The 16,102-nt window shown below is 41.3% G+C and overlaps 2 protein-coding genes and 1 long non-coding RNA gene across 8 annotated transcripts; all 3 read right to left on the reverse strand.

Moving 5' to 3' along the window:
- Positions 1–4,996: 4,996 nt before the first annotated feature.
- Positions 4,997–7,356, reverse strand: LOC109201144 (E3 ubiquitin-protein ligase TRIM39-like). Its single transcript, XM_019356696.2, has 2 exons — positions 6,814–7,356; positions 4,997–6,712 (listed from the first exon to the last, which is right to left on the reverse strand). The coding sequence occupies exon 2, from the start codon at positions 6,693–6,695 to the stop codon at positions 5,307–5,309; it is 1,389 nt and encodes a 462-aa protein (XP_019212241.1). The 5' UTR covers positions 6,696–6,712; positions 6,814–7,356; the 3' UTR covers positions 4,997–5,306.
- A 3,496-nt stretch (positions 7,357–10,852) lies between these two features.
- Positions 10,853–12,874, reverse strand: LOC109201145 (uncharacterized). Its single transcript, XM_019356697.2, has 9 exons — positions 12,810–12,874; positions 12,700–12,741; positions 12,543–12,614; positions 12,395–12,460; positions 12,194–12,282; positions 11,971–12,082; positions 11,772–11,880; positions 11,615–11,685; positions 10,853–11,098 (listed from the first exon to the last, which is right to left on the reverse strand). Exons 4-9 carry the CDS (start codon positions 12,458–12,460, stop codon positions 11,006–11,008), a joined length of 540 nt encoding a protein of 179 aa, XP_019212242.2. The 5' UTR covers positions 12,543–12,614; positions 12,700–12,741; positions 12,810–12,874; the 3' UTR covers positions 10,853–11,005.
- Positions 12,875–12,881: 7 nt separating this feature from the next.
- On the reverse strand, positions 12,882–15,618 carry LOC109201146 (uncharacterized). Of its 6 annotated transcripts, XR_002061149.2 has the most exons (7): positions 15,564–15,618; positions 15,348–15,437; positions 15,154–15,259; positions 14,900–15,075; positions 14,535–14,606; positions 14,201–14,387; positions 13,533–14,058 (listed from the first exon to the last, which is right to left on the reverse strand). It is a non-coding gene; the product is annotated as an uncharacterized LOC109201146 (long non-coding RNA). The 6 variants fall into 6 exon arrangements; XR_003219416.1 differs by adding an exon at positions 12,882–12,925 and having other exon boundaries at positions 13,890–14,058; positions 15,154–15,601; XR_003219414.1 differs by having other exon boundaries at positions 15,154–15,437.
- Between the last annotated feature and the right edge of the window lie 484 nt (positions 15,619–16,102).

Raw genomic sequence — 16,102 nt, forward strand, 5'->3', positions numbered from 1 at the left:
GTCTCTATTTTTTGAGGCGACTGAGGTCCTTCAACATCTGCCAGAAAATGCTCAGGATTTTCTACGAGTCTGTTGTGGCCAGTGCGATCCTCTATGCCAGGGGTCGGCAACCTGCGGCTCCGGAGCCGCATGCGGCTCTTTAGTCCTTATACTGCGGCTCCGCGTGGTTTGGGCAAATAAATTAGAAGTATTTAGCTGAAGTGTATTTTATTTATGTTAGTTCTTTTTAACTCGTAGTTCTAAATTGGGAGATTATTGTGATATTGAAATATAAAAATAAAATTATATTCTATTATTTTTTCATCACTCAAAATAAGAGTCACACTCGCGGAAGCCGGTGTACCCCCCTAAACGCCGTGCATTTATCGAGACTTTCAACCCCAGGTAGGCCAATTATGGATCTTCGGATCCACATTATGTCGGCAGCTGTTCTCCACCGTGAACTATGTTAAAGACAAACACCGTTCACGCCTGACAGATGACAGCTTACAGTCCTGCGTAAACTGACTTTGTATAGCCCCGATTTGCGGACTCTGTGCGCAGAGGTTCAGGAGCAGAAGTCCCATTGTAAACAAATCACGGCAGACCCGACGATGTTTCCATGAGCATGCTTTTCAGCATCTCTTTATTGAGCACTTTTCACACACGGTTGCTGTACGCATACAGCCGGCTGTAGCTTTTCAGCTCACAGCCCGACATACACCACCAACAACACAACAGCACAGATAGCGCAGACGTAAAGGCAGCGAGGCGTGATTGCGGGTGTCGCTCAGGTGCGTCCGCCTACCCTGCAGCGGCGCTGCAAACCACGCCCCGCCGCACGCATTAACCAGGTAAAATACATATTTAGGCAGAATTTTGCAAATATCTATTTTTCATTTTTCAGCAGCATAGTGCTTTTTTCCAATTATTTTTTAAGAGTCAGGTCAAGGCTCCAACAGCCCAAAGGCGATATAAGGGAGGCGGCTCACAACAGTTTTTGTTTGCTACATGGATCATTTTAGTTCAGCTGGGTGTCTTTGCTTTTGTTGTATTTACTGAGTTCAAAATGTGTTGATTACGTAAATATAATTTAATTTTCTCTGTAGCACTTCATGGATTTCATAAGCAACACACCTTAGTTGTTCACACAAAGATAAAAAACAATATATACAGTGTTATCTTCATTTTAGATGTCAAAAAGTATTTGCGGCTCCCAGTGTTTTCTTTTGCGTGGAAACCGGGTCCAAGTGGCTCTTTGGGTGTAAAAGGTTGCAGACCCCTGCTCTATGCTGTTGCATGCTGGGGGAGCAGGCTGAGGGTCACAGATGCCAACAGACTCGATAAACTGATCCGTAAGGCCAGTAGTGTTGTGGGGATGGAGCTGGACTCCCTCAAGGTGGTGTCGGAGAGGCGGATGTTGTCCAAGATAAAGGCAATGTTGGATAACACCTCCCACCCACTCCATGACATGCTGGTCAGCCACAGGAGCACGTTCAGTGAGAGACTGAGAGTACCGAAAAGCACCACTGAACGACACAGGAAATCATTCCTGCCTGTGGCCATCTCCCTGTACAACTCATCCACTTAACACACACGTTTCTTTTTCTTTTTTAGCTATTTATTAATAAACAACTTATGTATATATATGCCTGTATATATTGTACTATTCTTAGTTAGTGTATTGTCTGTCTTGTTAATGTCTGTTTATTATGGAGCACTGTAACAAAAAAATTATTTCCCCTAGGCATCAATAAAGTATTCTGATTCTGATTCTGATGTGTGTGGATGCCAGAACACTCTGGAAGGCACACAGAGTCTTTGCAGACTGCTAAGGATCAGACCTCTATCATTATACAATTGATTATATACCTCTAAGCATATATGACTATATATTTCTAAGCATAAAGGACAATCCAACAATATAAACCTGACAGACAGAACTAAATAATACTGTATTATATAAACCTGTAAAGGGGAAATCCTGATGAACCAATCCACAACCAGAAAAGAAGACTAACTCTGTGCTGCTCCAATCAGGCGTCAGCTCTGTCAGTGTAATATGTAGGTGTGTAAAGTCACAGAGTAGCTGGTTTTAAATGTATCTATAAACTTTATTTACATTTTATTTAGCTTTCAAAAAGTTTATTTCTTTGGACTGTTTTCACTTAGTGCCACCTGGAGGACAGTCAGCTCCCTGCAGCAGCTCTGGAGGACTGTTAACTGATGAAGAGCTCGGACTGCACAGCCTGCTTCATCACAGACTTCTTTAAATAAACATGACCAGGATCAGTCGCAGCACCTCAGACAAACATTTGTTACACAGCAGCCGCCTTCACACCGACTGAGCTCCATCACAGCTTCAGAGCTCAGCTTACTAAAGTCCAAAGTTTATTTCCTCTCAGGTTTATTACTTTCAGTAAAGTTTGACTTTTAGAGCCCTGACCAGCATCCTGCAGCATCTGGAGCAGCTGTGTGGTGCTGTCATGTCAACAAGGATCAAAATCTGTGGGGATGTTTCCAGCAGGGGTAATAACCTGCAGTGAGCAAGGTGTACCTAATAAAGTGGCAGTGTTTATGTCACAGTGCAGCACCATCAGAAAACGGTGGTTTACATCTCTGTTACAGGAAACCTGAAGAGTTAAAACACAAGAGAAGAAAATCTAAACGTTACACAAAGAACATAAAAGGACTAAACTTCATAAAAACTTCACAAATGATGCTTTAAATGAAAAATAAATCCCTGTAAATAATTCAACAGGTCACATATTAGAACCACCTTAACTAAAACTCTGTAGCCGCTCACTGTGGTTTGTCCCAGCAGCTCTGAGGAAACAAACTGCTAACTTCAGTGTTAGCACACACTGTTAGTAAACTATGCAACACAGAAGTCAGGTTTCAGTTGTGTTAAGTTGTGAAGTTGTGATTAAAGTTTTCTTACTGACACAGGTAGGATGGTCAGGCGTCCTCTGTTCCTGCACCGTTCATGAACTGTCACTTATAAAATGCTGCCAAACATCAACTACACTCAATAACTAAACGTGTGCAGGTTAAAGTGATGGACGCCCAGATCTGCACTCCAAATAAAAACAGACTAAAGGTGTTTCCTTCAGAAACAAAGACAATATTTACAAAGATCTCACAGGTAAACTGTGAGCGATCACAGCAGCATCTCATCCTGACTAACAGCTTTTAGATGCAGGGAGAGCGTCGTGGTTCAGAGGTGGTTCAGCAGATGATGAAGGCCTTTCTGTTGCATTGTGTAGTTCTGTGGATGCCATGATGGTTGACTGGGTCTGGTTCTACTGAACTCAGAAACACTTCTGAGGTATTTACAGCTGAAGCCATCCCCACGGTCCGCCAGGCAGACCGTGGGGATGTGGGGAAAGGAGGACCCAAAACGCAGACTCTGCAATGCAAACAGTGCACTTTATTTACAGTGAAGGCTGTAAACACAATAACTCCCCGTCGCTCCCTTGACTCCCGTGTGTGTGCTCACCTCCGACGTCTGTGCTCGTGCTCCCCGCTGTCGTGTTTCCGCACACCCCGTGCGTGCTGCCTTTCCGGTCCACTTTTCCTCCTGCAGGAAAACCACAGAAACAGCTGTCAACACTGACCTCCGCGGCACACACGAACTGATTTAAACTAACACTCTCACTCTCTCTCTCTCTCTCTCTCTCTCTCTCTCTCACTCTCACACACACACACTCACACACACACACACACACACACACACACACACACACACACACACACACACACACACACACACACACACACACACACACACACACACACACACACACACACACACACACACACTTGGGATGACAAGGCAATGCTCCCACGCCGGTGGGAGCTCCAACACTCTCCTAAGTAGCTCCCCCGACGAGCCCTGATCACCAACAGGTGTGTGGCAGGAACTTCAGGTGTGGCCAGTCCTCCTGCAGGGCCACACCCATCAGGCCTGCATGTGGCTGTTCTCCATCCTCCAGCCACACATGTACACGTACACACCCACACCCTGCCTCTACATATAATGAGTGGAACACCGAACAACACAGCATAGTGCAGAAAAACACACATCCCCAAATAACAACAATGATAATAATAATAATAATAATAATAATAATGGTCCATCCTGCTCACGGACCCCCGAGTCCTCCAGAGCAGGGTCCGTGACAGCCTCATTTAATGTGAGTCAGAGACAAACGGCTCACCTGTGATTAATGGATGTTTCCCTGCATTTATATTTGCACACAGTTTATTTCTTACAGCAGGAAAACTGAACAGAATGTATGTAAGAGGTTAGAGTGAGGATGACGTCACTTAATACAGAAAATACATTTGTCTGTTTTGATGATGAAGGACTTCTTTAGCTCTGTAAACAGCTACACTTGAGAGGACAGAGGTGATTTCATGGATCAATAACAATGTGTTTATCAGCTTTCATCATCGCAGTGCAGACATGACGTCAGATCTATCAAAGTGAAGGCCGTCTCTCTGATGACGTCACAGAGTCGTTCTGTCCAATAAAGGATCTCAGATCAGCTGCTGCCATCTTGTGGCCACAGTTGGTTACTGTCTCTGAAAGTTGTCTCATGTTTCCTGTTGTCCTGTTAACAAAGGCTGGAGCTTATCATGCTGAGAGGGGAGCAGCATTTTTTGGCTCTTCACACATGTTCATTATATTCTGATGATCCTGGATGGAGACAAACTACAGATAAGTGTGTTCAGCCCAACTAGTTTATCTCATTACAGCAGTTTGATGTTTCCCTTTGAATCCCCCTGAAGATACTGACAGTGAAGCACGTACATAATACTGCAGCCTTTCAACTCTGAGCTTATTTAGTTCTATTAATACACTGAAATCTCATTTGTGTCATGAAGAAAGTCTTTAATCAAACAGAATTCAAATATCAGAAACATTTCATATATGGAGTTAAACATGAATCATTGTTTCAACAATATATTTATTGTTGTCATAAACAGACAGAAGACAACAACAAACTGCTCCTCCCATTCAACACATGTCAGTCCATATCCCAGCAAACTAAATCATCTCCATTTACACACATCAAATAGAAACATGAATCACTTGTAATGATTAGAAACTTGATAGAATTTCAAATCTAGTTTGGGGAGTCATTCAGTGAGAAACAGTGAAATGATTTTCCATGTGAAAAGGTGGACAGCAGAAACAGAAAGAAACAGTGAGAACTAAAAGAGAAACAAAGAGCTTTGGAACAACGAGGCAGCAGGAGGACAGCTGCAGTTTAACAGCTTCAATTCACTGACAGGAAACAACATTAGAAATATCATCATCCTCAACTCATCTGCTCCACTGACACGGACACCTTCAACGGACACACCTTCACTTTACCCATAATTCCAACGTATGGAAACATCCTGTGAGTGAACGTGTGTGTGAAGGTGTGTATGTGTGTGTTAGTATCAGGATCAGAGAACGACAGCTTTCCTCTGTTCCAGTCCAGATTCACTCTGATCCTCTGGAGCTTCTTCTCTACTGAGACAGCAGTGCGAGGAGCTGATGGTGAACATGCTGAGTATTTATCTTGATAGAACCTTATTCCCCATAATCCAGACTCTATGCGTCCCTTCCTCTGCACAGACTCTGCTAACACACCCAGTCTCCACACTGTACTGTCTCCAACATCAACATCCCAGCTGTGAGTCCCTGAGTTAAAGCCCTCAGAGCCCAGGACAGATTTATAATAGTCAAACCTCTCTGGATTATCAGGAAGCTGCTGCCTCTCTCCTCCTCTCACACTGGTCAGATCTTCAGACAGGATGAGGTTTGGATGAGCAGTGTTTGGGTCCAGAATGACAGGAGTGTAGGAGACCATGTCCTTCATGTTCTTCCAGATGTTGAAGGTCAGGTTGCCCAGGTGTTTGGCCTGGTCTATCAGAGCTCCTGAGGGCAGCTGTGGATCATCCAGCAGGGGGCAGCGCTGGACTCTTTCCACTGCAGCCTTGTAGTTGTGCAGGAATGAGACGTCTTCAGCTCTCAGCTCCTCCTCTGTGGCTCTGACTGTGTCTGAAAGAGCTGCTATCTCTCTGCTCAGAGCCTCCATCTTCTCCTTCATCATCCCACTCTTCTGCTCCTCTTCCTCCCTCAGTGCAGCCAGCCTGTCCTCCTCTTCCTCTGCTAGAAACTGGTGAAGCTTCTTAAACTGCTCCTTAATCTGCCTCTCTGTGTGTCGGGCCTGGACCTTAATGTGTTCTGCTGTTTGATCAAACTTCACTTGAACTTCTTCACAAACCTTTAACTTCTTCTTTAAGGGCTCCAGAGTTTCCTGAAGTTTCTTCTTGTGTTGTTGTGCAGCTTCATCGACGCGTCTGAATCTGTGCATGGTGTGTTTTTCTGAGGCACAGCAGATGTGACACACTGGCTGCTGATGGTCCAGACAGAAGAGTTTGAGTTTCTCAGAGTGCAGACTGCAGAGAGCCTCTGAAGCTCTCTGATCTCTCTCCTGTAAGAACGACTCACACAGGTTCTTTAAAGCCAGATTTGAAAGTGGTTCATTCTTTGAAGAACTTCTCTTACAAACTGGACACTCGTGTGTTGGTCTCTCTCTCCACCATCTCTTCAGACAGTCTTTACAGAAGCTGTGGCTACATGACAGAAGAACAGGATCTCTGAAGACCTCCTGACAGACCTGACAGCAGAGATCCTCCTCTGATCTGGAAGCCATTGAGTCTGTGAGTGAAGCTGAAAACAGCAGACAGGAAGTACAGTCAGTCCTGGCTCCCCTCCCTCCTCTACTACCTTCACTGAAACTTTCTTTGAGTCGTGTTTTTGCTCAAACTCACATTCAGTGTGTGGAGCGTCAGCAGCTTGAAGCAGCAGTGTTGGAGTTTTCCACTTTTCTCTCCTGTAGCTGGACTCACTCAGAGGAAGCTGCTAGTTTGGTCTGAACTCAGTCTGATCATCTGTGCGTCTCTCTTTACTGAGGACGAAGAACTTCCTGTTTCCTGGTTTGTCACATTTGAGTGACGTGAGGGGAGGAGAAAAATGTTGCTGTTTGACTTTTAACTAAGATGTGTTTCAATCCTGCCTGTAGCTGAAAAACTGTAAAACAGGTTTTGTGTCATTTCACCTCCACAGGTCACAACATGAAACCTGTTGTGAAGTTTATAAAATAAAGTGTCACTCGGTGGTGCAGCTGTTTGTCAGCTTCTATTTTAGACTTTGTTCTGGTTCTTGTTCAGGTTCCCAGCAGTGGGAGTGTAATGCAGTCACACACACAGGTGGTGTTAAGGTGGATTCACTTTGTTACAGACAGTGGTGTTATTTCTTGTAACTAAGGGTGTGTTTCACTCCAAAGTTCAGACATTAACCTGCCAGAAGTTGTAAAAGTTACTAACAAAGAGCTTTTATCTCATTTCACATGCAGGTCAGAGCATGAAAGCTGTGATGCAGCAGTTTGAGAAAAATTGCTGCTGATATAAAATATTTTTTGTGGTTTTACAAAATATATAAAAGAGCAGAAAGAAAAGAAATAAGTGTAAAGAGTGCAGCAAAATGCATGTTTTAGTGTGAGTTGGTTCATCTGATCTGGTTGTGTAAAAGTCACTGCATGACACTGAGTGTTACTTTTGTGTTACTGACACTCATCTCTGACTCAGAGAAACGATTTCTCCCCTGTGATGTTCACACAGTGGTGAGTTACATGTGTGTGGAATTTTTACTCTTTTATAGAATTAAAGTTTTGCTTTTCTCTTACTTTCTTTTTTCTGTTATTTACTAAAAAATCTCTCAAAGAAATAATGAATTCTCCACACGTGTTTGAAGGTTGCATGCAAATATCATGTGATCTAAAAGTCAAATATCTGCTGATGGGGCAAAACAAGGCCAGATGTTCAGCAGCTGTATTGCTGCATGACATCAGCCCACAGCAGCAGAGACCGTGGAGCCAACATGTGAGAAACAAAGCAACACGCTGAACATCTGAACCACAGCAGGAAGTGCGACTCTTTGTAGACCTGTGGACAGGAAACACACAGCAGGTCCTGATCAGTAACAGGGTCCAAATACAAACATGTGTTTATCAGCATCTGTATATATGAGCACACAGAGAGCTCAGCTGGACACACACTTCAGTCCTCCATCAAACACAACACACCTACACACTGTTTCCACCAGCTGCAGCACAGTCCAGTCTTTACAGTCAGGGAGGGCTTTTAATTTGAAAGGCACCACACAGGAAGTTTCAGAGGAACAGAAGAAGAACCAAAGGATGGTCTGTGATGTTAAGGTTAGTGTGATCAGCATCAGCTGGAAATATGAAACATATCAAACATGTGAGGAAGAAGCAGCAGCAGCTCACACGTTTACCACAACCACACACAGTCCTCTGAGAGCAGCGTGGCCTCCATCTTTGAAACACACAAACTCAAACACACAAACTCACTGATTGATTATTGATTGATTGATTTTTAGACATAAGTAATTGAAGTTTATTTATTAAGCTCTTTTCACAGCGGTCACAAAGCGCTTCACACAAAAGGCTCAAATAAACATGAACATTAAGTGAAAAAATAAAGATTCAATAAGACAGTAAAATAAACAGGTAGTTTTAAAATAAATAAATAATAATTCAATAAAATGTTTGTCATTAGAAAGCCTGTAAAACAGAAACATTTGAACAGCTTTTTTAAAGAATCCACAGAGTGGACTAAACGTAGTTGTGGAGGCAGACTGTTCCACAGCCTTGGTGCCACAGACTGAAAGGCTCTGTCACACTTAGTCTTTAGTCGTGTACAGGGAACAACTAACACATCATGAGTCCGTGAACGGAGACAACGAGCAGCATATATTTTGTAAGAAGTTGAGATAAATAATCTAGGACGTGATCATTTAGTGTTCTGTGTGTTAAAACAAGAATTTTGAAACAAATCCTGAAATTTATTGGGAGCCAATATAAAGAAGATTAAATAGCAGTAATGTGAGCTCGCTTGTTAGAACATGTTAGTCGTCTGGCTGCAGCATTTTGTATAACTTGGAGGTGAGAACGACATGATGTGTCCAGGCTGGTAAACAGGACTAGCTGAAGAGATGAACATTGAACATTTCCAAGGGCCCGTCTTGGTGCTTTCGTTTTATGAAACGGTGCCATTTTTCCATCCGGACCAGGACTACGGTAGCGCAGCAACTTCCAGCGGACTATAAGGAAAAGCTGGCCATCTTCCGCTCCTACTGCAGCAAACACATCGGCGACAAAAACATCCAGCCCAGCCACATCACAAACATGGACGAGGTCCCGCTCACTTTTGACATCCCGGTGAGTCACACTGTGGAGAAGAAGGGGACCAGCACGGTAGCGATACGCACAACGGGGTATGAAAAGTCTTCTCCAACTGCTGGACATCGGTGTGAACCGCCCGTTCAAAGTAAGGCTGCGAGCGGCCTGGGAGCGATGGATGACCGATGGAGACCACAGTTTCACCAAGAGTGGAAGGCAGCGCCAGGCGAGTTACGCCACAATTTGCCAATGGATTGTAGATGCTTGGGCTAACATGTCTGCTGGCACTGTTGTTCGAGCTTTTGCAAAGGCCGGTGTTCTGACAAAACGTCCTACTTTGGCAAAACGTCCTACCTGTAGGAAAATTTTACGGTGTCCTCTGACAAAACGTCCTACTTTGGCAAACCGTCCTACCAGTAGAATAATTTTACGCTGCCTTATGACAAACTGCCCTACTTTGGCAAAATGTCCTACTGTACGTAATTTATGCACATTTCTGCTGCCACACAATAATTCCAGTACAAATTTAAGTAGGTATGACGGTTTGCCACTTAACTTTGCCCATCAGAGTATGTTTGTAGCTGATATTCATAAAGCCAGTACGGTTTGACACTTCTTTTTACCCATTAAAGTGTGCTTGTAGGTCACATTCACAAACGTAGCATGTTTTGGCACGTAATTCTTCCCGTCAGAGTATGCTTCTAGTTTATAATAACAACGGTAGCATGTTTTGGCACGTAATTCTTCCTGTCACAGTATGCTTCTAGTTTATAATAACAACGGTAGCATGTTTTGGCACGTAATTCTTCCTGTCACAGTATGCTTCTAGTTTATAATAACAACGGTAGCATGCTTTGACACGTAATTCTTCCCGTCAGAGTATGCTTCTAGTTTATAATAACAACGGTAGCATGTTTTGGCACGTAATTCTTCCCGTCAGAGTATGCTTCTAGTTTATAATAACAGAGGTAGCATGTTTTGGCACGTAATTCTTCCCGTCAGAGTATGCTTCTAGTTTATAATAACAGAGGTAGCATGTTTTGGCACGTAATTCTTCCCGTCAGAGTATGCTTCTAGTTTATAATAACAGAGGTAGCATGTTTTGGCACGTAATTCTTCCCGTCAGAGTATGCTTCTACTTTATAATAACAAAGGTAGCATGTTTTGGCACGTAATTCTTCCCGTCAGAGTATGCTTCTACTTTATAATAACAAAGGTAGCATGTTTTGGCACTTGTTTGTAGAAGCAGTCTGCATGCCAAGGTGCTTAAGTTATACAGCTGTCACCATTGAAGTGATTGGAACACTTGACTATATAAACTTTGACAATGAACTCACTCCATTATAGTTACAGTATATATTTACTGAATATATTTACAGATATATATATATTTGATATTTACAGATCCAACAGAACACAGGGAGAAAGAAGTGGAAAAGAAACAGTATTCATAACAAATTATGCACATTTGTCACACAAGTACTTGACCAGGCTGCTCTTTGTACTTTACTGTGACTGACAGCATATATATTTGATATTTACAGATCCAACAGAACACAGGGAGAAAGAAGTGGAAAAGAAACAGTATTCATAACAAATTATGCACATTTTTTTTTTTTTTTACACAAGTACTTGACCAGGCTGCTCTTTGTACTTTACTGTGACTGACAGCATATATTTACAGATATATATATTTGATATTTACAGATCCAACAGAACACAGGGAGAAAGAAGTGGAAAAGAAACAGTATTCATAACAATTATGCACATTTGTCGCACAAGTACTTGACCAGGCTGCTCTCATATTGAGCACATCCAAAATGTGCCCATCTGAGACAAAACTCACACTGCACCTGAAGAGGGAGAAGGGGGGGGGGGGGGGGGGGGGGTGTAAGTGTGTTAACCAACATTACGAATTTCATGAGAAAATAATTACTACAGTGGCTTGCAAAAGTATTCGGCCCCCTTGAACTTTTCCACATTTTGTCAGATTGCATTCACAAACATGAATCAATTTTATTGGAATTCCACGTGAAAGAACAACGTCTCTACCTGGTAGAGGCAAACCCTAAAGGTCTGGCAGCTGTAATTGCAGATAAAGGTGGTTCTACAAAGTATTGACTCAGGGGGCTGAATAATTACGCACACCCCACTTTTCAGTTATTCATTTGTAAAAATTGTTTGGAATCATGTACGACTGTCGTTCCACTCCTCACGTATACACCACTTTGTATTGGTCTTTCACGTGGAATTACAATTAAAATTGATTCGTGTTTGTGGCTGTAATATGACAAAATGTGGAAAAGTTCAAGGGGGCCGAATAATGTTGCAAGCAACTGTATATTGCATTTGTGGTTTATTTGTTTTACCATTTCAATCATACTGGACTCAGGATCGGCTTCCAGCATGGAACAAACCACACAGTAGTCATCAGCATTACCTAGAAACACACCGGCATTCAACATAACAGTTTTTAAACAAAACTGAAAGTGCTATTCCAATACAAAAGCACATGACTCAACTTACTTTGATGTTCTAGCAGTTTGCAAGCAATTTCTGTGCGTTGCAGCCCAATGGCTTCTGGAGTGGACAGCACCCTAGTAACCTCTCCACTCATAAGGTAGTGTTCGGCAAACTGTAAAATATGTTACAGTAATTGCAATTGATTAACGTAATTCTAGTTAAATACAATAAATACAATTAAATACAATGGCTTATTAAATACCTTCAACACTAAAACTCCACAACTGCTGGAGTCCATCTGCTTGTTGTGTGGCAGAGTCTCCATTTTCCAATCCACTCGGGACTCTTCCTTTCCTTTCATCTTCAGAAAATTCCTAATAAAAATAAAACAATTTTTTAAAATGTAGCCAGCATTTTGCTCTAAATATAAAAAAAACCCCACAAACCAAACAACCCAAAACAGATAATTAATGAATGATGAATACCTCCAGTTACGCATAATTTTCCTTTCATAACAACCTTCATTTCCAAGAGGGTCTAACAGCAGTACAGATCGTGAGGAGATTTTGACAACCTAAAATAAAAATGGTATTTAGTAGAATATGTGTAGTACACTAACTTAAGTAAACATAATCAGTTGTAAGCATTTTCAAAATAAGAATATGCTGCTAAAAAGAACAATGTACCACAAGGATCCAGTGTGCACCGAAGTTCAGTGGGCACAACCAAATGTCCTCAGCTGGAAACAACATCTGTGGAATATTTTTAAGTTTATAAAGGTTTAGATTCATTTACATAACATGCACTATATGACCTATATAACATCTACATTACCTTGGTGACACATTTAAACTTCCCAGAAAACAGAGAGGTTGCAACAACGCAAGACAACTGATACACGGGTTCCTGAAAAATGCAAGAGTTTTTTTTAAAAGATTACATAATTGTATAAAATGCTTTTGTGAAATAACTGGCATACGTTCTTACTTGCCTTTTGTTTCCTAATGAGGCAGTGCAGGTATCCATCAATGACCTGTTTGGATTAAAAGAAGATTATTTTTACAGACCACCACTAGGACCAAAAATGATTACTTCACTTACCTCATCAGAAAGCCACCCACTGTCCTCCAGTGTGCGAAAAGAAGAGTCATACAATTTGTATGGCCCAACGAGTGCCTCCACACGCCCGGTGTCTTTTGCAGCCCAAAGCCACTTCACTAAAAATCAAAATATGATAAGTTTCTTTAGTAATAACAGTTGCCATTTGAAAATCACGGTCAATGGCCAACGGGCCACAAACAGACAAGGGCCAACGGGCCAACAAAATAACCATGCCAGAGGGGAGAAATTAGCCAAAATTGGACCAACAGGTCAAAATTAGCAAGAGGGGAGAAAAAAAAAATTCTATCCATTCGACTAGCCAAACTGGCAACAATTGACCAACCGGTCAGAATGAGATTTTTAGCTATGCCACCTTTTTCTTGCGTGCTGGGTTTCTGGGGGGTCACTGGTACAAGCTCTTCTGGTGCTTGGACTGATGTTACCTGAGCTATTTTTGGTGCAAACTGTATGACAGAGGGTCTGTTATTTTGCAGCGCTTCAGGATGATGCTGAGGACTGCAAGGCTGCATCTCAGAAGATGGGCTACTCTCAACAGGTTCAGTTGGAGTTGAGACTTGGACAGGGTGGCTTGTTCTATAAGGTTTAATGTGGTCAATACTGTATAGACTTTTTAAAGTATTTCCCTCAGCGTTTTTCAGTCTAACACATTTTCCACTGATGTCATCAATTGTTTAGGGACCTGAAAAATCTGGTTCAAGTCTTCCTCCTTTTCGCCCATGTTTCCTCATATTTAGAAGCAGAATTTGATCCCCTACATTGTACACAACATTTTTGTACTTTTTCAGGACCCGCTTGGCGTATGCAACCTTTTGCTTGTCTTGTGACTTCGCAATGTTTTCTTGTGCAGTTTCTTTAACTGCATGTTGTGCTTCACTTTCAGACTGTACATAGTCACTGTACCTTTTGTCGTCTGGCAGAATGATGTTGGAAATCTAAAATTTTGTAGATATTAGCAATTAAAACCAAATGATATCATATTCATAAAGACATTACTGGGTTTTTTACTTAAATGGTTTCAATTCTTAGTTCTAACATAGAAAGAATTTGACAAACACTCACCGGCACTTGAGCAGGCACTTCTGATGGAAATACTGCCTCTCTTCCATACATCAGAAAAAAAGGTGATTATTTTGTTGTGGTGTGTACTTTTGACCGCAGTGAAAACAGGGTGGGATCTAGATACAGATCCCAGTTATTCTGCTGGTCATTCACCAGTTTTCGGAGGGCTCTAGATGCAGGCATCGAAATATGTAAAGACAGTAATGAAAGTTTAATTAGAAGTAAAGAAATTAATAAATTATTAAGTAACAATTAAGTTTGAATAACATAAGTAATGTTATTAAAAACTGATAGATAAAAATTATGCATACCTTTTTATGTTGTCATTGGTCTTTTCATCTCATTGGCTACCTCAGATGCAGATTTCGTTTTTAATGGGAAAGCTTCAACCCATTTTGAAAAGTAGTCAGTTGCAGTAAGTATATACTGGAAGCCGCTTGACATTTTAGGAAGAGGTCCAGTAAGATCTATACCAATAAGTTCCCACACTTCAGACACCTATCAAGGACAAATTAATAATTTGAATAACAATTTGTATAATTTACACATTAACATCGATGGTTAAAATTAGTTGGCAAACACTCCTGCCTTCATGAATATGAGCTAGAAGCATAGTTTGATGGGTAAAAGGGGCATAATATTTACCTGAATACACTGCAACGGTTGCACAGCAGTCAGTGGTTTCCGAACTTTTTGACACTGGTCACATTCCAGAATCTTTAAGGTAAAAATATTTATGGAGTTCACGTAAATGTTCAACATTCTCATTTATAAAAAAAACCAAAAAAAAACATCATTAATGATATATTCTCTAACGAACAAACAATTTAGCAGCAAAACTTTGTGTGTGTCTTCAAATCTCTGCCAGGCCTACAGGTTATTACTGTAATATCACTAATTAATCATATTTATCTATATTTTGCAAGTGTACAGTTTCTCTTTTAACTGATATAAAAAAAAATTCTTATTTTAAACGGCATTTAACAACAATGCAAACAGTTAATACATACCCATGTTTTAATGTCAACTATCATACCAAACCAGTAAAATCTGGAACACACTGCATTTAGCGTTTTGTGTGTGCCAGTGTGTCCTCCAATTGGAGATGAATGAAACTCATGAAATAGCTTCCTGGCATCATCCATGGTTTTTACTACTCTTCTGGTTCCAACAAAGAGTTCTCCATCTGCAGTAGAATAATATATATTTATAAATTAATTTAACCACATATATGAGTTGTTAGTATTAACAATAAATTACTGACCCTTTTGTTGGAATTTTGAGGCATATCTTCTGAGGTTTTGCCTCTGAGCCTTGTCATATCCTGAAGGGTAGGAGCCCGCAGAAATAAATTCCCATCTTCTCCATATCTACGAATGTAAGTAAACATTTTCTTCTGAGCTTCAATATGTGCAGTTAACAATGCAAATAATTTAACTTATTAAATAACGACATTACCGAAACAGCCTTAAAACACCGAAGCTGCGGATTCAGAAGTGTTGTGCAAATACCACGTGTCCAGTAACTTGACAGCAGACTTCACCGAAGCTGCAAATTCGACAGTTTTGTGCAGAAAGCAGATAGCGACTTTACTTTAATATTGACAAACAATCACAAAGGCTTAAAAAACTCAAGTATCAACGTCAATAAAAAGTACTAATACTTACTACTTACCTATTTTCCTGCAAATATGACAACGGGGTAGCATTAAATCACAGCCAGATGCGCTTTGCTTCACTTTATGTGTTGTGTGCTCAGGAACAACGGGTAGGACGGTTTGCGGGGTAGGAGAAATTCCCAGAACACCAGGCATCATTTCCGAGGAGCCGCACGGCACGGAAAGTGACTCTGACAGTGAAGAAAGTGAACCCGGCATGTTTGATGGAGATTTAGCGCAGCTGTTCAATTCAGACACAGAGGATGAGGACTTCGATGGGTTTGATTGATGATAAAAATGTGAGTACCAAACTTTGTTTTGCTCCTGCTTTATTTTTAAATACGCACACTTGTATGCTTGTGTGTTGTTGATGATGACGATTACCGATAATAGAAATGTGAGTAAGGTACCGAACTCAGGTTTGCTCCCGCTTTATTTTTAAATACGCATACAGTACTTGTATGCGCCCTATAATCCAGTGCGCCTTATGTGTGTGTTAAATACAGTAATGGCACACATAACTGAGACTGCGCCTTTTAGTACAGTGCGTCTTATG

The sequence above is a fragment of the Oreochromis niloticus genome, linkage group LG3 (genome assembly GCF_001858045.2).
Source record: "Oreochromis niloticus isolate F11D_XX linkage group LG3, O_niloticus_UMD_NMBU, whole genome shotgun sequence".
NCBI classification, from domain to species: domain Eukaryota; kingdom Metazoa; phylum Chordata; class Actinopteri; order Cichliformes; family Cichlidae; genus Oreochromis; species Oreochromis niloticus.